A 21995-nucleotide genomic window follows, 5' to 3' on the forward strand; every position below is an offset into this window, starting at 1 on the left:
CACTGTGATCTTTCCTTAACTGCAGGTACTACTACTCCCAACATGGAGCACACTCTGCTCCATGCTGGGAGCTGTAGTACCTGCATTAATATACAGATCGCAACAGGTGTCAGAAGTTACACTTGCAACGATCTGTCTATTAATGCAGGTACTACAGCTCCTAGCATGGAGCAGAGTGTGGGAGTGGTAGTACCTGCAGTTAAGGACAGATCACAGCGGGTGTCACTCCTGACACCCGCTGCAATCGTCTTTCATCCTTCATCCCTAAGATGAGGAGCGGCTTTTTCCTGCACTCCGCATCTCTGCTCTGTACTCCTGCAGGCCAGTGATGTGAATATAAATTCACATCACTCATTCATATTTCCCGCGTGTGGGTTGTAGACTCCGTCTCATGCTACCACTAGAGTGAAAGCACCGCCAGCATTCAAAAGTAACCAAAACATCAGCCAGGAAGCATAGGAACTGAGAAGTGGTCTGTGGTCACCACCTGCAGAACCACTCATTTTTTTAGGGGTGCCTTGCTAATTGCCTATAATTTATATGTGAACAGTATATGAAATTGATTGTCAATCAGTGTTCTTCCTGAGTGGACAGTGTGATTTCACAGAAGTGTCATTGACTTGGAGTTACATTGTGTTGTTTAGGTGTTCTCTTTATGTTTTTGAGCAGTGAATATAAAGCAGTGCACCAAATGCGATCACTTATGTGCCGTCAGGTAAGTGCTCCTCATACACGCCCCAGTGCCTGTCCAGCAGGGCGCGCACCGCCGGTAGCTTTCACTTTCCTGACCGCACCACCTTTCTCCTCCCCCGTCACACCTTTCCCAGTGGTTCCACCCAACCTGCCCCTCGTCGCGCGGATCCCCACCCCGGCACCAGCCTTCAGTATAACCTGCCGGAGACTTGTAATAGGATCAAGGTGCAGGAGGAGCGGCGGTGGCGGGAGCGTCCATCTCCCCGGGCGGAAGGAATCTCAGGAATTCCTGAAATCTGATCGTTTTCAGGCTCCAGTGAGTGAGGGGCCAGGACCGGAGGGGTCCGCACACCGACACTCCTCTCACACGTGCCCGGCATCTCTACCTGCACACAACCGACTTTATCGCGACTGAGGACTCGTGATAGGAGCCCGCCTGGATGGTAGGCGAACACCTGGGCTCACTCTTCCCGCCTCAGCCCCTCATGGCCGGCTGCCTCCTCCTGTGACCTGGCGGGTAGCTTCGTGTGGTGACAGCCGGGACCATGTTCCAGTTTGACCCCGGGTACGTGGAGGTGCCCCGGCCCTCGTCCCCGCTCCTCTCCCCCGCAGCCTTCGTCAACTCGGTGCAGTACGCCAACGTGCTGGAGGGAAGGTTCAAGCAGCTCCAAGGTGAGAGGACGCCTGATATAAGCTATAATGGGCCAGTACTGACGTGTACGGAGCCGCTTCCGGGACAGCGCCACCTGCTGCTCGCTACCCCTTCTGCAGCTACTGTTACTACAACTCCCAGCGTGTCCATAGGAAGTGGTTCTACGGGTGTTGGTACCACAACTCTCAGCAAGTCCTGGGGGTGGTGGTGGTCTCCAACCTGGGGCTCTACAGTTCTTGTTACTACAACTCCCAGCTAGTGTCGTGAAGTGTTCTTCAACTAGATGGTTTCTTTTCTGTTGCTACTACAACTCCCAGCATTTCTTATAGCACTGTTACACAACTAGTAACTCTCCATCTGTGGTCACTGCAACTCCCAGCATGTCCTAGGGCAGTGTTCTGTTACTGGTAATGCTCAATTTGTTGTTACTACAACTCCCAGCATGTCCTAGGGCAGTGTTCCCCGACCATTTCCTCTATATCCTTTGTTACTACAACTCCCAGCATGTCCTAGGGCAGCGTTCCCCAACCATTTCCTCTACATCCTTTGTTACTACAACTCCCAGCATATCCTAGGGCAGTGTTCCCCAACCATTTCCTCTACATCCTTTGTTACTACAACTCCCAGCATGTCCTAGGGCAGTGTTCCCCAACCATTTCCTCTACATCCTTTGTTACTACAACTCCCAGCATGTCCTAGGGCAGTGTTCCCCCCAACCATTTCCTCTACATCCTTTGTTACTACAACTCCCAGCATGTCCTAGGACAGTGTTCTGTAACTAGTAGCTCTCCATCTGTTGTCACTACAACTCCCAGCATGTCCTAGGGCAGTGTCCCCCCCCCAACCATTTCCTCTACATCCTTTGTTACTACAACTCCCAGCATGTCCTAGGGCAGTATTTTGCAACTAGTAGCTCTCCAGCTGTTGCATAGCAGCTACATTTCCCAACCAGGGGGCCTCCAGCTGTTGCAAAACTACAACTCTCAGCATGACCGGACAGCCTTTGGCTGTCCGGGCATGCTGAGAGTTGTACTTTTGCAACAGCTGGGGGCTCCTCGGTTGGGAAACACTGACGTCCAGCATATCCTAGATCAGTGTTTCCCAACCAGTGGTTGCAAAACTACTACTACTACTACTACTACTACTACCATCATGCACTGACAACCTTCAGGTGTCGGGACATGGTAAGAGTTGTAATTTTGATGTTCAATGAACATGTGAACTTTATTCCTGATTCTATTCGATGTTGTATCTAGTGCCATGCTATGATGTGCCCCAGCCCGTTGGCATTTATACAGCAGACTGGCATACACAATGTCCACTTATATTCAATCTGATTTATTTACTGTAAAGACTATACAGAACTATATGGATATATGGTGATTAGTTATACTTTAGTATTGGATCTACTTTTATAATTCTGTCCCCTCCTGCCGCAATGACCTGTCTCCTATAGATCTGTCATACAGTAGTAGACGGGATCCACAATGTTCCCTTCACCCCATCATGCCAGGACCATGGCACCAGAGGGAGAGACGACTTTCCTTAAAGGGGTACTCCTCTGGAAAACATTCTTTTCAACTGGTGCCAGAGAGTTAAACAGATTTTTTTTTTTATATTTAAAAATCTTAATGCTTCCAGTACTTATCAGCTGCTGAAGTTGAGTTTTTCCTTTCAGTCTGACCACAGGGCTCTCTGCTGACACCTCTGTCTGTTTCAGGAACTGTCCAGAGTAGGAGCAAATCCCCATTGCAAACCTCTCCTGCTCTGGACAGTTCCTGAAACAGACAAAGGTGTCAGCAGAGAGCACTGTGGTCAGACAGAAAGGAACAACTCAACTTCTGCAGCTGATAAGTACTGGAAGGTTTTAATAGAAGTAATTTACAAATCTGTTTAACTTACTGGAGCCTGTTGACATGAGAAACATTATTATTATTATTATTATTATTATTATTATTATTATTATTAATAATAAAATATATATATATTTTTTTACTAGAACATCCTTAAAGGGGTACTCCGCCCCTGGCATCTTATCCCCTATCCAAAGGATAGGGAATAAGATGTTAGATCCCGCTGCTGGGGACCCTGGGGATCCCCGCTGCGGCACCGCGCTATCATTACTGTACAGAGCGAGTTCGCTCTGTGCGTAATGACGGGCGATACAGGGGACAGAGCAGTGTGATGTCATGGCTCCGCCCCTCATGACATCACGGCCCGTCCCCTTAATGCAAGTCTATGGCAGGGGGCGTGACGTCCACCACGCCCCCTCCCATAGACTTGTATTGACGGGGGCGGAGCCATGACGTAACGATGCTCCGGCCCCTGTATTGCCCGTCATTACGTGCAGAGCGATCTTGCTCTGCGCAGTAATGATAGCGGGGTGCTGCAGCGGGGATCCCTGGGGTCCCCAGCAGCGGGACCCCGGCGATCTGACATCTTATCCCCTATCCTTTGGATAGGGGATAAGATGTCTAGGGACGGAGTGCCCCTTTATGCCTGTTTTATTACTTGGATATGTTGGAGACTTTACAATTGTCAGAAAACCCTTATATAGTACACTTCATGTCTATAGCCTTTGCTTTATATATGGGTGTGTAGAGGAAAGCAGTGATCCATCCACAGCCGCCTCCCACCTCTCTGTTTGCAGTTTATGGTATATTACAAATACTTGTCACGTTTCACGCCGAAACCGGTTTGGGTGATCTTGGCTTAAGTGAGATAGTCATGGGACGATGAGATTTTATGTACATGCAACTTGTAGATATGAGTGGCCAAGCTCAGCTTCTCATCAGCCACCTATGGAAGCCACTAGAGATGAGCGAACTTATAGTAAATTCGATTCGTCACAAACTTTTCGGCTCGGCAGTTGATGACTTTTCCTGCATAAATTAGTTCAGCTTTCCGGTGCTCCCGTGGGCTGGAAAAGGTGGATACAGTCCTAGGAGACTCTTTCCTAGGACTGTACCCCCCCCTTTTCCAGCCCACCGGAGCACCTGAAGGCTGAACTAATTTACGCAGGAAAGTCATCAACTGCCGAGCCGAGAAGTTCGTGACGAATCGAATTTACTGTAAGTTTGCTCATCTCTAGAAGCCACCGGCAGCACTCCTGAACACCATTTCCTGGGGTAGGCTGGGTTCACACCACGTTTTTGCAATACAATTCCCGTATATGTCATCAATTTGAAAACCGTACGGAACCATATGCATTGACTCTCCATTGAAAACCATATGCCAAAAGAGACATCCGGTTGTATCCGTTTTGCATCCTGTACGGTTTTGTCATTTTTTTTTTTTTTTTTCCGTACCCAAAACTGTAGCCTACGGCTGCATTCACACCACATTTTTGCTATACAGTTCCTGTATCAGGTTTTTGATGAAAAATGGATTCCTCAAGACCTGACTAAACTGTATCAAAACGTGTGTACAAATTTCAACCCGTATACAGTTAAAAACCGTATATGATTTGAAAAATGATGTCCGGTTGCATCCGTTAAAGAAAAAAATGTATACGTATTTGAATAAAGTTTCACTTGTTTGTTTGAAATTCCAAGAAAAAAAAACTGTGCAAAGTCAAAAACCGTATGGTGCAAACCGGATGGAACCGAATGCACATACAGTTCTGTACGGTTCCCATTGACTCCCATGTTAATAAAAAACGTATACGGTTTAATACAGTTTTTCAACCGGACCAAAAAACGTGGTAGACTACGGTTTTGGGTACGGGTAAAAAAAACTGGACAAAACCGTATGGGGTGCAAAACTGCGTTTGACATACGGTTTACAATGTTAAGTCAATGCATACAGTTTTCTATACAGTTCCATACGGTTTTTAACTTGAAACTGTATACGGGAACTGTATTGCAAAAACTTGGTGTGAATGCACCCTACCACGGTTTTAGGTCCGGTTGGAAAAACCGTATTGAAACGTATACGTTCTTTTTTTAACATGGGAGTCAATGGGAACTGTACAGAACCGTCTGTGCGTACGGTTCCATCCGGTTTTTGACGTTGCACAGTTTTTTTTTCTTGGAATTTCAATCAAACAAGTGAAACTTTATTCATAATGGAATGAAAAGTTAAAAATGTATATGTTTTTTTTTCTTTAAAAAAAAACGGATGCAACCGGACACAATTTTTTCAAACCGTATACGGATTAAAATTTGTACACACGTTTTGATACAGTTTCGTCAGGTTTTGGGGAATCCGTTTAAAACAAATCAAAAACTTGGTACGGGAACTGAATAGCAAAAATGTGGTGTGAACCCAGCCGTACGGTGGGTGCTCTATGCCAATTATCCTATTGGTAGAGGGGCATTTGTAAAGTAACTGTGCCAATCACTGATGCCACCCAAGACTCGTATATATGCTGCGTGCAATTGTAGGCTTTCCATGCACTGAACTTCCTCTGCTTAGGTCTGTCCTCTACACGTGTTCAGGGGTCACACATACATCTACATGAACGTACGCCAGAATTAGGCAGCTGTGCATGATCATTTTGCCGAGGAAGAAATTGCTACTAGACACCTAAAATTCAACATGTCTGATTATTCTCTCCCCCGATGTCATGTGTCAAAGGAGAGTCAGGAGGACCACTTACAAATTAAATAGTTAAATGGGTACTGAGAACAGTCTTTGGCTCTCCCATAGAGATGCATGGAGGGGGCGTGCCGAACCCTGCTCCGTGCACGATGAAAGCCAGAGTGTCGTGCACAGGATCAGTGGTCGGACCATCTGCGCTGAGACACTCTTCTCCTATGCTTTGAGTAGGAGATACATTTTCCTAAACCAGAGTACCATTTCCATTTCACTGCAGGAGACACGCTCCATTATAAGCCTATGGGGTAAAATGGAGATCATAGGGGGAGAAGCGCTCAGCTGCACGCTTCCCCTGGCTATATCTAATGATCAATGGGAGTTTGTACACTCGGACCCTGACAGATTACAACTTTGCCATGTCTTTGCAAATGGGCACTGTCTAAATGGACACTGTTGCTTTAAAACACTTTTGACATGTTGTAGAGACGTGCCAAAAGTTTTGAAGGGTCAAGGTCTGAATGCCTGGACCCTGACTGATCGCTAAAACAAGCCAGAAGAGCACGCTAAGGCTGGGTTCACACCACGTTTTTCAAGTACGTTTCCCACATATGTTTTCATTATTGAAAACGTATGGAACCATATTGAAAACTGTATACATTGACAAATAATTGAAAACCCGTATATATCCGGTTGCGTACGGTTTGCTTGCGATACGGTTTTCTCCTGTACTCAAAACCGTAGTTGACCACGGTTTTGTCTCCGGTTTAAAACCGTACTGCAACCGCATATGTTTTTTTTTTAACATGGACGTCAATGGGAAACGCACATGTATACAGTTCCATATGGGAAACCGTGTACGGTTTTTACTTTGCACATGTGCATTTGCATCCTAAAGTCCCGACCCAACACCCCTCCCATAAAAAATGGACAAAATTAAAAAAAAAGGATTTTTTTAAAAATAAAAACGGATGGAACTGTATGCACTTTTAAAAACGCATATGGTTTACTTTTTCCCATACTGTTCCATCCGTTTTTATTTATTTATTTATTTATTTATTTTTTGCCATACGGTTTTCTTTAGAAAAACTGATTGAAAACAGTGGCAAAAACGTGATGTGAACCCAGCCTTACAATGTAAGTCTATGGGATTGTCTCAGTCAGCCCTGCTTTTCTCTGAGTTCTGTCTAGCGCAGTGTTTCCCAACCAGTGTGCCTCCAGCTGTCGCAAAACCACAACTCCCAGCATGCCCGGACAGCCAAAGGCTGTCCGGGCATGCTGGGAGTTGTAGTTTTGCGACAGCTGAAGGGCCCCCTCCTTATCTAGTGATTGGTTGAGTCTAAACACTGATCTTGACTAGAGATGAGCGAACTTACAGTAAATTTGATTCGTCAAGAACTTCTCGGCTCGGCAGTTGATGCCTTTTCCTGCGTAAATGAGTTCAGCCTTCAGGTGCTCCGGTGGGCTGGAAAAGGTGGATACAGTCCTAGGAAACTCTTTCCTAGGAATGCATCCACCTTTTCCAGCCCACCGGAGCACCGGAAAGCTGAACTAATTTATGCAGGATAAGTCATCAACTGCCGAGCCGAGAAGTTCGTGACGAATCGAATTGACTGTAAGTTCGCTCATCTCTAATCTTGACCAGTCAAAACTTTTGACATGTCTCTGGGGCATGTAAAAAGTTTTTTAAAGCGACAGTAACACTTTAAGTCAAACTTCGGTCTCCAGCTCCTCCACCCTGTTATAAACATCACATCATTTGCCGTTCCTGCTGAATTTCATCACACGTATAACGCAATGTTCTACACAGTTTACATAACTCCCATAAAGGTGACATGTATTGGAACACGCCTGTCGGTCAAACCTCGGAATCAAGCAAGCGGCAGCATTGTGAAAGGATTATCCACAGAATAGGAAAACTAATTTCCTTATCGTGGGGGTTCAACTACTGGGACCTTCACTGATTCCAGAGATGGAGGTCACTTGTCCCCTAAGTGAGTGGAGAGGCAGTCGAGTTGTGTTCTTTTGATCAGTAGGGGTCAAAGTGGTCAGACATAACACCGATCAGCTAACTATGACCTATCCTATAGGTCAAAATGATCCCCTACTTATATAGGTTGGATATTGTCGTACTTCTCAAAAAAAAAAAAAAACTACTACATGCAGGAAAATTTATATGTTTTAAAATTGTCATCTTCTGACCCCTATAACTTTTTTATTTTTCTGCGTACGGGCCGGTATGAGGGTTCATTTTTTGCGCCATGATCTGAGGTTTTTATTGGTACTATTATATTGACCGGACTTTTTGATCGCTTTTTATTCATTTTTTCATTATAAAGTGACCAAAAATACGCTATTTTGGACCTTGGAATTTTTTTGCTTGTACGACATTGATCGTGCGGTTTAATTAACGATATATTTTTATAGTTCGGACATTTCCGCACATGGCGATACCACATGTTTATTTTGATATGCACGTTTTTATTTTTTTTTTCGTTTTTTTTTAATGGGAAATGGGAAAATGATCTTAACTTTTTTCACACTTTTTTTTTTATTTTTTTTTTGCAGTGTTTATAGTCCCCCTGGTGTCTATTTCAATGCAAATACCGATCTCATACACAGATCATTGCTGTGCATTGACATGGCAAAGATCAGTGTTATCGGCGGTCGATTGCTCAAGCCTGGATTTCAGGCTCGGAGCAATCAATTGCCGATCGGACGCGACGGAGGCAGGTAAGGGGGCCTGCGCTCGCATTCTAGCTGATCGGGACATCGCGATTTAACCGCGATGGTCCCGATCAGCCCGACTGAGCTGCCTGGAATTTCATTTTAGACGCGGCGATAAACTTTGAACACCGCGTCTAAAGGGTTAATAGCATGCGGCACAACGATCGGTGCCGCACGCTATTAGCCCAGGGTCCTGGCTGTCATTAGTCACTGTGACCGACCTGGAATGACCCTGGGCGCAGGGAGGTTAAAGGGGTACTCCGGTCATTATTTTTCCCTAATAGTCTCTCAGATATGTGAAATCCTTGTATTAAAGAGGTACTCCGGTGTAAAACTTTTTTTTTTTTTTTAATAATCAACTGGTGCCAGAAAGTGAAACAGATTTGTAAATGACTTCTATTAAAAAAATCTTAATCCTTCCAGTACTTATCAGCTGCTGCATAGTACAGAAGAACATTTCTATTTTAACTTATTTAAACACCTCTTTCCATGTTAGGAACTGTCCAGAGCAGGAGATATTTGCTATGGGGATTTTCTCCTGCTCTGGACAGTTCCTGACATGGACAGATGTGTCAGCAGAGAGCACTGTGATCAAACAAAAAATAAATTAATAAATAAATGAACTTCTTCTGTATTATACAGCAGCTAAGAAGTACTGAAAGGATTAAGATTTTTTTAATAGAAGTAATTTACAAATCTGTTTAACTTTCTGGCACCAGTTGATTTAATAAAATAAAATAAAAGTTTTACACCAGCGTACCTCTTTAATACAAGGATTTCACACATCTGAGAGACTATTAGGGAAAAATGATGACTGCGCTCAGTCTCAACCTCCATGAAATCCTGCTTATTTATTGTCTGGATTCCCAGTAAAGCTGGGTTCACACGACGTTTTTGCAATACAGTTCCTGTATCAACTGTAAAAAACTGATTCCTCAAAACCTGACTAAACTGTATCAAAACGTGTGTACAAATTTTAATCCATATATAGCTTGAAAAATGATGTCCCGTTGCATCCGTTTTTTAAGAAAAAAAAAAAGTATACGTTTTTAACTTTCCACTCCATTATAACTAAAGTTTCCCTTGTTTGATTGAAATTCCAAGAAAAAAACTGTGCAAAGTCAAAAACCATATGGTTGGATCTGGGGATGGACCGATTATCGGTTTGGCCGATATCATTGGCCGATAAACACGATTTTGGACATTATCGGTATCGGCAATTACCTTGCCAATAATGCCCTGGCCAGAGATGACCGTCGCCGCCGCTGCCCCATTGCCTCCCCCCATCCTCTGCCCACATACCGCCATCCCCGGTATTATAATTACCTGTTCCCAGGGTGCGCGATACTTTTGGCTCCTGCGCTGTTGCTGTGCACTGCGTAATGACGAGTGACGTCCCCAAGGCGACGTCACCGTCAGTGCGCACAGTGACAGCGCAGGACGCCGACGGAGCCAGAAGTATTGCGGACCCAGGAACAGGTAATTATAACACCGGGAATGGGGGGAGGCGGCGGTATGTGGGCAGAGGATGGGGGGGGGGGGTGAGGGGGCAGCAACTGTGGTGGTTAGACTCAGGACCCCAGGAGAGGCAGGGGGAGGGTAGCGGGTGGCGGCAGCGTTTTCTGGCCCGGCAAAAGCCGCTGCAGTTCATTGATTTAAAGCGCCCCCTTTAAATCATTGATCTGCAACGGCTTCTGCCCCACCGGGAGGTTGTTGAAATAGCCGATAACTTATACCAATATTCCGGTATAAGTTATTGGCCTGAAAGGTGACCGATTATCGGTATCGGCCCTAAAATATCGAGATCGGTCGATCCCTTGTTGGAACCGTACGCACATACGGTTCTGTACGGTTCCAATTGACTCCCATGTTAAAAAAGAATGTATACGTTTCAATACGGTTTTTCAACTAGACCTAAAACCGTGGTAGGCTACAGTTTTCGGTACGGGAAAAAAACTGACACAACCTGATGCATCTTTTGGCATACGGTTTTCAATGCAATCGGTTTTTCAGTACAGTTCCATACAGTTTTCAAATTGATAACATATACGGGAATTGTATTACAAAAACGTGGTGTGAACCCGGCCTTACTTTCTACAGGGGGAGACTATATGGCCAGAGTCCCTTTTGAAGTTGCCTGGGGGTGTCTGATCATGTTACCTAGTTAGACCAACAATAAGTGACTCTCCTGGAACAATGGAGACCCCCCCCCCCCCACTCCCACATTAGGCCTATTGTACAGTATGTGCAATATATATATATTATGACTAGATTAATGTGGCATCTTTGCATAGATGAGTAAAGTAATTCTGCCGGCTATCTGAGCCCACATAGTGTTATATTGTGTTAGTAAAGGAACACTCTGTATACCCAGTGTGCTGTATCTGTCTGCCCTTCATTCTACTAATCGACATGTTGCCATTTTAGTTTTACACCTGCTGGTTTATAGAATGTAGGACAATAGCCGCCCAGGTTTTGTTATTGCTGATTTACTTACATATGCACGGCCATTGTTTGGAAAGTAAATAAAAAGACAATGACTTGGTATAAACTAAACCCTGGCACCTGGTGCCGTCCTCATGGTGAAACAATCACTAAATCGAATACACAAGGCTGATTAATATACATAAAATAGCTGCTGATAACAACATTTTATTAAAGGGGTACTCCTTTGAAAAACTAGATTTATTTTAAATCAACTGGTGCCAGAAAGTTAAACAGATTTGTAAATTACTTCTATAAAAAAAAAAATCTTAATCCTTCCAGTACTTATCAGCTGCTGTATACTACAGAGAAAGTTATTTACTTTTTGAATATCCTTTCTGCCTGACCACAATGCTCTCTGCTGACACCTCTGTCCATGTCAGGAACTGTCCGGAACAGGAGAGGTTTGCTATGGGGATTTGCTCCTACTCTGGACAGTTCCTGTCATAGACAGAGGTGGCAGCAGAGAGCACTGTGCTCAGACAGAGGAAATTCAAAAAAAAAAAAAAGAACTATCTCTGTAGTAAACAGCAGCTGATAAGTACTGGAAGGATTAAGATTTTTTTTTTAATAGAAGTAATTTACAAACCTGTTTTAGGGTGCGTTCACACGCTCTCTGTTTTTGCGGGTTTTCCGCAGCGTATTTGAAAGGGGCGGGCTCTTCTGGGTTGTCCGCGGCGGAATTTAAGCTGCGGAAAATCCGCCGCAAGCCCCATTGAAGTCAGTAGGGACTGCGGCGGATTTTCCGCAGCGTAAATTCCGCTGCAGACAATCTGCTATGGACAGCCAAGAAGAGCCCGCCCCTTTTAAATACGCTGCGGAAAACCCGCAAAAACAGAGAGCGTGTGAACGCACCCTTAGCTTTTTTGCACCAGTTGATTTAAATAAAAAAAAAAAAGTAAAAATGTTTCACCTGAATACCCCTTTAGCTAAACAGTGAATCCCCTCAATGTCACCCAGGCCAGGAACATTACACTTGTTCCAATGCCTGATAAAGATCCGGTCACTATTGTAATACGTGAGAATGGCCGCCGCACGCTTAAGTGTCACATGACCATTTTCACCCTAGCAGTGTGCTTGGTATTCTGTACGTCTTTTACATCCAGACCCTATTGTGGGCCCCTTTGTACCTGTTACTAAAAGGAATGTGTCACAATAAAAAAAAAAATAGTTTTAAGTAAATAAAATCATGTCTTTTTGTATTGTGTATTTTTTGTTTTAGGATAATGTATTTATCATTTTATGAAATGATGATGGATGTACAGGGGGACTGCTATTACTTATAGCATTTTATGTATTGTCACTTTACAATACCTAGACCAGTGTTTCCCAACCAGGGTGCCTCCAGCTGTTGCAAAACGACAACTCCCAGCATGCCCGGACAGCCAAAGGCTGTCCGGGCATGCTGGAAGTTGTAGTTTTGCAACAGCTGGAGGCACCCTGGTTGGGAAACACTCATCTAGACAGATGATATATGTCAAGCCTCCAAACTGTGCCTTTGCTGCTGTTGCAAAACTTAAAGGGGTATTCCAGGAAAAACTTTATTTTTTTTTTAATTTTTTTTATATATATCAACTGGCTCCAGAAAGTTAAACAGATTTGTAAATGACTTTTATTTAAAAAATCTTAATCCTTTCAGTACTTATGAGCTTCTGAAGTTAAGGTTGTTCTTTTCTATCTAAGTGCTCTCTGATGACACGCGTCTCGGGAAACGCCCAGTTTAGAAGAGGTTTGCTATGGGGATTTGCTTCTAAACTGGGCGTTTCCCGAGACATGTGTCATCAGAGATCACTTAGACAGAAAAGAACAGCCTTAACTTCAGAAGCTCAAAAGTACTGAAAGGATTAAGATTTTTTAATAGAAGTAATTTACAAATCTGTTTAACTTTCTGGAGCCAGTTGATATATATATATAAAAAAAAAAGTTTTTTCCTGGATAACCCCTTTAAACTCCAGGCATGCTGGGAGTTGTAGTTTTATGACAGCTGGAGACCACTGCTATACGGCAATCGCAGGTCATTGGAGAATAAAGACTGCTCCCGTCTCATTCACTTATGCTGCGGCCACATAGTCTGTGCAATGCGCATGTGCAATGTCAAATGCAGAACACAGACTATGTGAAATGAAAGATGAAACCGGCCTCCATTTAAAATAAAAAAAAAATTTTGTCATATCAAATGGCTCTCTAAAAAATCGTAATCCTACCAGTACTTATCAGCTGCTGAAGTTGAGTTGTTCTATTTCTGTCTGACAACAGTTCTCTCTGCTGAAACCGCTGTCTGTCATGGGAACTGTCCAGAGTAGGAGCAAATCCCCGTAGCAAACCTCTCCTGCTCCGGACAGTTCCTGAGGCAGACAGAGGTGTCAGCAGAGAGCACTGTGGTCAGACAGAAAAGAACAACTCAACTTCTGCAGCTGATAAGTACTGGTAGGATTAAGATTTTGTAATAGGTCATTTACAAATCTGTTTAACTTTCTGGAGCCAGTTGATATGAAAATTTTATTTTTAATTTTATTTTTATGGAATACCCCTTTAAAGTCTCCTCTTTGATCACAACCACCGACGGAGCCTTCAAACACTTCTCTTCCTCGGCCTGTCATCACTTTTATGCTACCTGGAGTACAAGTCTTTGGTGCGGTCCCTGGTGGCTTCTCCCGGCCTTGCCAACCTGGTCTGTTTGGGTACAGGTAAAAATATTTCATACGAGGCTGATGAGGCGGGAAGAAGCCGTCAGGATCTGACTAATACCGCAAAACGCAAGGACAAGTTCCCTTTTTAAGGGCACGTTCCCACTTGGCGTATACACAGCGTATTTCACGCTGCACAAAATCTGCAGAAGCAGCGGGAAATACGCTCGATTTTCCTCGCTCACCATTCACACAGGGCTTTCCGGCGGCAGCCCTATGTCTGCAGTGAGTTTTGGATGTGGGGATTGTGTGTCGGCGTGACTGTGACGCGCAGCTCCGCCTCCAAAACTCACTACACACATAGGGCTGCCGCCGGAAAGCCCTGTGTGAATGGTGAGCGAGGAAAATCGAGCGTATTTCCCGCTGCTTCTGCAGATTTTGTGCAGCGTGAAATACGCTGCGTATTAGGGATCGACCGATATCGTTTTTTTTTTTAGGGCCGATACTGATAATCGGTGGAGGTTAGGGCCGATAGCTGATAACTTATACTGATATTCCGGTATAAGTTATCGGCTAGTTATCCCCCACGACACCGCTGCAGATCATTGATTTAAAGCGGGCGCTTTAAATCAATGCACTGCAGTGGCTTTTGCGGTGCCATAGGCCGCCGCCGCCACCACCCGCTTCTCTCCCCCTACCTGTCAGGGTGGTCCGGGCCATCCATTCATCCATCCTTCCTGTAGTGTCCGGCGGCATTCCGGGTGGAGGGTGAGCCGGTCCGGGCTGTTCTTCTTCTCCGGGGTCATCTTCTCCACTCCGGGCAGGCTCCGGCCTAGTACGCTGCATAGACGCCGCTGCACAGTGACGCCCGTGCGCAGCGACGCACCTGACATCACGGCGTAGCGGCGTCTATGCAGCGTACTAGGCCGGAGCCTGCCCGGAGTGGAGAAGATGACCCCGGAGAAGGACAGCCCGGACCGGTTCACCCTCCACCCTGAATGCCGCCGGACACTACAGGAAGGATGGATGGCCTGGACCACCTCCATTACGGGTAAGTTTAATTTTTTTTATTGAGGGTGGGGGAGGGGCCCGACGGGTATAGCGGTATGGGCAAAAATCCATACCGGTATACCGCCCAGCACTACGGTGGGGGGAGCGACGCGGCGGGTCGGGGGAGGGGGGGGGGGGCGGATGCATTGTCTGCTTATCGGCAAGGTAATTGCCGATACCGATAATGCCCAAAACCGTGATTATCGGCCATACCGATAATCGGTCGATCCCTACTGCGTATACACCAAGTGGGAACGTGCCCTAAAGAAGCACAAAAAAGGTCAAGCTTGTTTTTGCCATAAACACAGTGAAGCCTGTATATGTTTTCAGTTATTGGCTAAATCCTGTTTATAGATCTTTTGTTGTGTATGGCTAAATATGACTACACACCTGTCATGCAGTTTGGTTAGCTCTGACAGGCGATTCCAAAGACGTTCACCTAAATACACTGATCACACACATACTACAATAAAGATTTCTGCTGGTCCCCGCCTATTTTTACTATAATGTAACATTTATTGTACTTTGTATTATCAGCATGAACCAGGTTTTAGATCAATGTACATTCCAGCTGCTAGAGAGATGATGTTTGGCCTTTCTGTAATGAAATATGCGCGCTCCTCTGCCTTATTAAGATTATAAACATCCCATCGATGATTTGTAGGCCTCACACCATTCAGTGCAGGTTACAAGATGTAAAAGATCTCCTCCCCGGGCGGCCCATATTACCGATCTCCTCCCCGGGCGGCCCATATTGCCGATCTCCTCCCCGGGCGGCCCATATTGCCGATCTCCTCCCCGGGCGGCCCATATTGCCGATCTCCTCCCCGGGCGGCCCATATTGCCGATCTCCTCCCCGGGCGGCCCATATTGCCGATCTCCTCCCCGGGCGGCCCATATTACCGATCTCCTCCCCGGGCGGCCCATATTACCGATCTCTTCCCCGGGCGGCCCATATTACCGATCTCCTCCCCGGGCGGCCCATATTACCGATCTCCTCCCCGGGCGGCCCATATTACCGATCTCCTCCCTGGGGTGACATCAATGGTGCATCTGCGATTAAGATCCGCACTTAGTTTCCCCATTGCATGGGCAAATGGCAAGCGCTGCAGAAATACAGTGGTCCCTCAAGTTACAATATTAATAGGTTCCAGGACGATCATTGTATGTTGAAACCATTGTATGTTGAGACCATAACTCTATGAAAACCTGGTAATTGGTTCTGAAGCCCCAAAATGTCATCTAATAATAGGAAAAAGTGAGGATTAAAGAAAAATAAGTAGATAACTAATACAGATAAAGCAAGTCCTTACATATAAAAGTAAGAAAGATCTGCTGGGAGCTGTAATCACTGTCTATATCAGTGTTTTCCAACCAGGGTGCCTCCAGCTGTTGAGAAACTACAACTCCCAGCATGCCCGGACAGCCTTTGGCCGTCCGGGCATGCTGGGAGTTGTAGTTTTGCAACAGCTGGAGGCACCCTCGTTGGGAAACACTGGTCTATGTAGAGGACGGAGGCTTCTTCAGGGTCCTGTACAGTACACAATGTCCTAAAAAAGTAAAATGAAGCCGCCCTTACTTGGTGTCCAAAGAAGCAGATAACCCTGGCACAGGTAAAGAGTAGTACAGAACATGTAATACTTCCCTGTACTGTAGGGGGTGCTACCAGACACCAGTCAGTGCATACACTTCAGTACTACATGCACGCACTAATACAGGGGTTTTACCAGTGAAATGCCCATTCTGATTAGTCGGTTCTTCCGGCCATTGACACGTTTTGCAGATCTGCACTGTCTGTAGGATTGTATGTTGAGTCTGGTTTCAAGTTACGATGGTCCAGAAAAGACCATTGTATGTTGAAACTATTGTATGTTGAGGCATCACTGTACTGACTTTCTACAGCACAAAATTCCACACTGTTCCCGAATTGAATTTCAGTCCATCATGCAGATTTCCAGATTTCCACTAAAGATTTGGGGACGAATTTGCTGATATCTTTACATGGTCACTGTCATCCTGTCATATTATAAGCAGGTAAAATAAATATGATTTTTAATTTACTCCCTGTTTAAAAAATAAATAAAAAATATATATAGTCTCTGTCAATTTCATGGCCTTCTAAATCTGGCTACTACATACACAGGCAGAGAGCGCTTCCTGAGTTTGGTCTCTTGCCAGTCCAGCAGGAGACCAAAGTCTGTGCTTTTGAACAGACTGAATGCAGTCTGGACCAGAAGGGAGCCCTCTAGTGGCCAGAATTATAAGGCCATGATGCATGGGCCCTAAAGAGTTCCAACAACCTTTCTTGTGCTGAGGCCCTTGTGTGACGGCTGCTGTGATGCCCATAAAACCCCTCTGCCACATAGTTGTATATCCGTATTATAAATGGTTTCATTTGGATGTGATCCGTATGGATGGGCCAGCTATAGTATAGGTATTGTTACTTATATTGTAGCAGTTTTGTTAATGTTGACAATATATATATATATATTTTATCTATCTCTACATCAGTATGCCCGGACAGCCGTTGGCTGATCTACATAATGGTCATTTTCTTTTAGGACCTTGCGTGTAATTTAGCACTTTGAAGTCTGCCTGGTAACCATTACATGGTGATAAAAGTAATGAAGCAGAAACCATTTAGCTCCATGGATGGGTACAAAACAGATCCGCCAACCCCCCCCCCCCCCGACTCAACAGTGTGAACAGCAGATGCTTAATGTAAAGCTTGACCTTTCCACATATTATCTAACATATTACAAAAACATTTACATTAGAAGATTGCAATTGTTTGTATCCATGTGAGACACACGGGGCAGCCACAGAAATGTTCTGTGTACCGAAGGCTTATGCTATGTTGGCCATTAGTTGTATTGAAAACGGGGTGCCCACATGTACTGTTAACAAGAGCTGCAGACCCTATTGCTTTCTATGCCTGAATGAAGTCTCCTAGGGACTCTTTTCGGGACCTTTGTGATATTTTAAGCGGAGACTAAAGCAGACTTTAATGGGAAATCAACTGGTGCCAGAAAGTTAAACAGATTTGTACATCACTTCTATAGAAAAAAAAAAATCTTAATCCTTCCAGTACTTATTAGCTGCTGAATACTACAGAGGAAATGGTTTTCTTTTTGGAACATAGAGCTCTCTGCTGACATCATGACCACAGTGCTCTCTGCTGACATCTCTGTCCATTTTAAGAACTGTCCAGAGTAGGAGAAAATCCCCATAGAAAACATATGCTACTCTGGACAGTTCCTAAAATGGACAGAGATGTCAGCAGAGAGCACTGTGGTCATGATGTCAGCAGAGAGCTCTGTGCGTTCCAAAAAGAAAACCATTTCCTCTGTAGTATCAAGCAGCTAATAAGTACTGGAAGGATTAAGATTTTTTTAATAGAAGTAATCTACAAATCTGTTTAACTTTCTGCCACCAGTTGATTTAAAAAAAAAAAAAAAAAAAATTTATACTGCCCAGCGTTCGGAAAATTGTGTTCCGAGCGATGTGTGTGTGTGTGCGTGCTGCGGGGTCAGTCACGCCCCCTCGTGATGTCACACCACACCCCCTCAATGCGAGTCTATGGGAGGGGTGTGACGGTGGCCACACCCCCCATAGACTTGCATTGAGGGGGCGTGGTGTGACGTCATGAAGGGGCGTGGCTGACCCACACAGCTCGCACACAGGGTTCGGAACAAAATTTTCCGAATTCTGGCCAGTGGAGTACCCCTTTAAAAGAGCATAGATGCTGATCTGGGTCACTTGGTGACTCTGTTCAGCTGTAGAAATCAATGGGGTCCGCTGCTCCAGTTAACAGTATCATGTCCCGTTTTTGGCAGGATGGCGATAGATATGACTAAACGGGTGCAAACCCACCCTAGTAATGATTTTGTTAGCTATGTTCAATGGTTTGTGCAGACCACTTCTCATTGGTTCTGTGTTTCTTCCCATGTACAGGTCCACACCTGTCTATTAGATTTATATGGATGATCTCATAGGAACCTACATAGCAAAGACCTACACACACAGCCGCTGCAATCCCAGCCTAGATAGAAGGGAAAGATTAACATGTGCCATCATTTCTATCTGAATAAATTGTATAGAAACCCTTTTGAAGTCTCTGCGCCCTTTCCTTTTATTATTTTAGTCTTGAACATTTGTGCTGTCTTCAGGGGCCTTTTATGCAGCCAGGGAAAGATGAATAGCCATTCTGGCAATGGATGAAAGGTGACTTTTTATTATTCTGTCTCGGGGCCCTCCCTTTCTGCCACACCCTGTGTCTTCTTTACTATCATTAGGTATGAACAGGAGTAAGATGATTTGTTTACTGCCACAGGGTCGGGGAGCCGGGAGTAATGGAGTTTTATTATGTACTGACAAGAGAGCACACATGTGCCTAAAGTATACAACCTGCGTGCGTGTGTACATTACTTGGCAATAGTCCCGCAGAGTTCAAGCCACAACACATAAAGCAACCAAAATTCAAAGGTTAAAATTTATGACACAGTAAATGTGTAATTCTGTCTATAATTCGCTGACGCAGACCTCCGCACTTAAATGGTTTGTTCTCTTATCTCAGTTTGCTGTGCAATGTATACAATGTATCCCTGTAGAATGTCAAAGCGCGAACATTCCAGAACCTGCGTCATACGTTTTCCAAAACTTTACGTCTTTTTTAACTTTGTTTTCACTAGCAAATGCCCTTTTACTGATGGACACCCCTGTGCGGACAAAACATTGGCTCAGATTTATCAATCTGACAAAAACTAAAGCGATTTGCCCATAGCAACCAATCACGGCTCAGCTTTCATTTTACCAGAGCTCATTAAGATATAAAACATGAGCTGTGATTGGTTGCTTGGGAAAATCACTCCAGTTTCTGTCTTAGGCTGCATTCACATCTCGTTTTGTTAAATACGGTCCCATATACAGCTGGGAGGAGGGGGCGGGGCTTAATTGCGGCCGCCGTATTCGAGAACAGTATTTAATGTATGTCTATGAGCTGCAGCTTTAGGCTGCATTCACATCTCGTTTTTGCAATACGGTTCCCGTATCAGGTTTTATGTAATAAAAAAAAAAAAAAGTCTCAAAACCGGACCAAACCTTATGCAACCATGTACAACCTCTGTACGGTTTTAAACTGTATACGGTTTGAAAACGGTTGCATACGGTTTCATACGTTTTTGAAAAAAACTAATACGGTTTTATGTTTTGTCCTCAATTAAATAAAGTTCTATTTGTGGGAAGAACTTTCGGTGTTCACTGCGCATGTGCAAACAGCAAAACCGGATGGAACCGTACGCACATACGGTTCAGTACGGTTCCCATAGACCACCATTTAAAAAAGAACGTATACGGGTTGTATCCGGTTTTTCACCCGGACATAAAACAGTAGTAGACTACGGTTTTGTGTACGGGAAAAAAACTTGATGATAAAACCGTAAATTATGCAAAACGTACACAACCGGATGCTACGTTTGGCATACGGTTTTCAATGACATGTCTATACATACGGTTTGCAATACGGTTCCATACAGTTTTTACACTGAAACCGGATACGGGAACCATATTGCAAAAACGAGATGTGAATGTAGCCTTAGACAGATTGATTGATTAATCAGGGCCATAGGGGGAGATTTATCAAAACATGTGCAGAGGAAAAGTTGGTTGAAAAATAGCAACCAATCAAATCACTTGTTTCATTTTGCAGAGGCCTTGTTAAAAATGAAAGAGGTGAGCTGATTGGTTGCTATGGGCAACTAGGCAACTCTTCCTCTGGACAGGTTTCGATAAATCTCCCCCATTGTGCTTCAAATCAGCAGTAGTCATGGACAAGTTTATGTATTTGTGTGTTTGACACATTGAGGTTATAAACTATATATTGCTTTTGAACCATAATGTGGTAGTAACACAAATCTAAACTTATAGGTAACATTGGCTTAGGGTATGTTCACACATAATTTCATCTGTAACCAGTGGAAAAATAGCCGCAAAAAAAAAAAAAAAAAAAAAACTTTCATGTTTTTAACATACCGTAATCCCAGCTTTTTGTGCTGTATTGTCTTAAATTTGATCAGTGCTTATTGTTAACTTCACAGGTTCTGTCTATATTATGTGAATATTTAGGATTCTAGTGTAACCATGTGTTGAGAATCAGGGGCTCTATACCGTGATCCCTCAACCTACAATGGCCTCAACATACAATGGTCTTTTCTGGACCATTGTAAGTTGAAACCAGACTCAACATACAATGTACAGACAGTCCAGATCTATGAAATGTGTCAATGGCCGGAAGAACCGACCAATCAGGATGGGCAATTTACTGGTAAAACCCCTGTATTACTGAAGCGTATGCACTGACTGGTGTCTGGTAGCGCCCCCTACAGTACAGGGAGGTATTACATGTTCTGTACACTTTACCTGTACTAGGGTTAGCAGCTCCTTTGGACACCAAGTAAGGGCGACTCCATGTTACTTAATTAGGACATTGCATGTTCTGTACAAGACCCTGAAGAAGCTCCTGTCCTCTACATAGACCAGTGTTTCCCAAAAAGGGTGCCCCCAGCTGCTGCAAAACTACAACTCCCAGCATGCCCGGACAGCCAAAGGCTGGGAATTGTAGTTTTGCAACAGCTGGAGGCTGGAGCTGGAGGCTGGACAGCCAAAGGCTGGGAATTGTAGTTTTGCAACAGCTGGAGGCTCCCTGCTTGGGAAACACTGATATAGACCGTGATTACAGCTCCCAGCAGATCTTTCTTACTTTTATATGTAAGGACTTGCTTTATCTGTATTAGTTATCTACTTATTTTTCTTTAATTCTCACTTTTTTTTAAACTATTTTTGGATGACATTTTGGGGGCTTCAGAACCAATTACCAGGTTTCCATAGAGTTCTGGTCCCAACATACAATGGTTTCAACATACAATGGTCGTCCCGGAACCAATTAATGTTGTAACTTGAGGGACCACTGTACTTTTTTTTTTTTTTTTTATTATTATTCAAATTTTTGACAGTGGAAAACATGCAGTATTTCTGCAGATAAATCCAAATCAAATCACACAGATCTGTTATAATTGTGCAAAAGGATTGTACAATATTTTCCACAAGACTTGGTGCAGGGAAAAATTTAATTTCCACAATTTTTACTTTGTGATCAGCTGGAAGACCTTGACCTGTTTAAGCATTCAACTCATTCTGAATCATCCTGGTAGTTCTCTCATATTTTAGAT

General features: G+C 44.2%; 1 protein-coding gene across 3 annotated transcripts in view; it reads left to right on the top strand.

Annotated features, from left to right (window-relative positions):
- The window catches only part of SPTBN2 (spectrin beta, non-erythrocytic 2), a 224575-nt gene that overhangs the window by 106827 nt on the left and 95753 nt on the right, over positions 1-21995 (top strand). The window contains exon 4 of one of the 3 annotated variants that reach the window (XM_056527360.1): positions 1248-1365. The exons of 1 other annotated variant lie outside the window; for it this stretch is intronic. In XM_056527360.1, the coding sequence (XP_056383335.1) occupies positions 1248-1365 (118 nt within the window). Of the gene's footprint in view, positions 1-913; positions 1366-21995 lie in introns of those variants that run through there. One more of the 3 variants, XM_056527359.1, reaches the window with a different exon arrangement.

The sequence above is a fragment of the Hyla sarda genome, chromosome 6 (genome assembly GCF_029499605.1).
Source record: "Hyla sarda isolate aHylSar1 chromosome 6, aHylSar1.hap1, whole genome shotgun sequence".
NCBI classification, from domain to species: Eukaryota; Metazoa; Chordata; class Amphibia; order Anura; family Hylidae; genus Hyla; species Hyla sarda.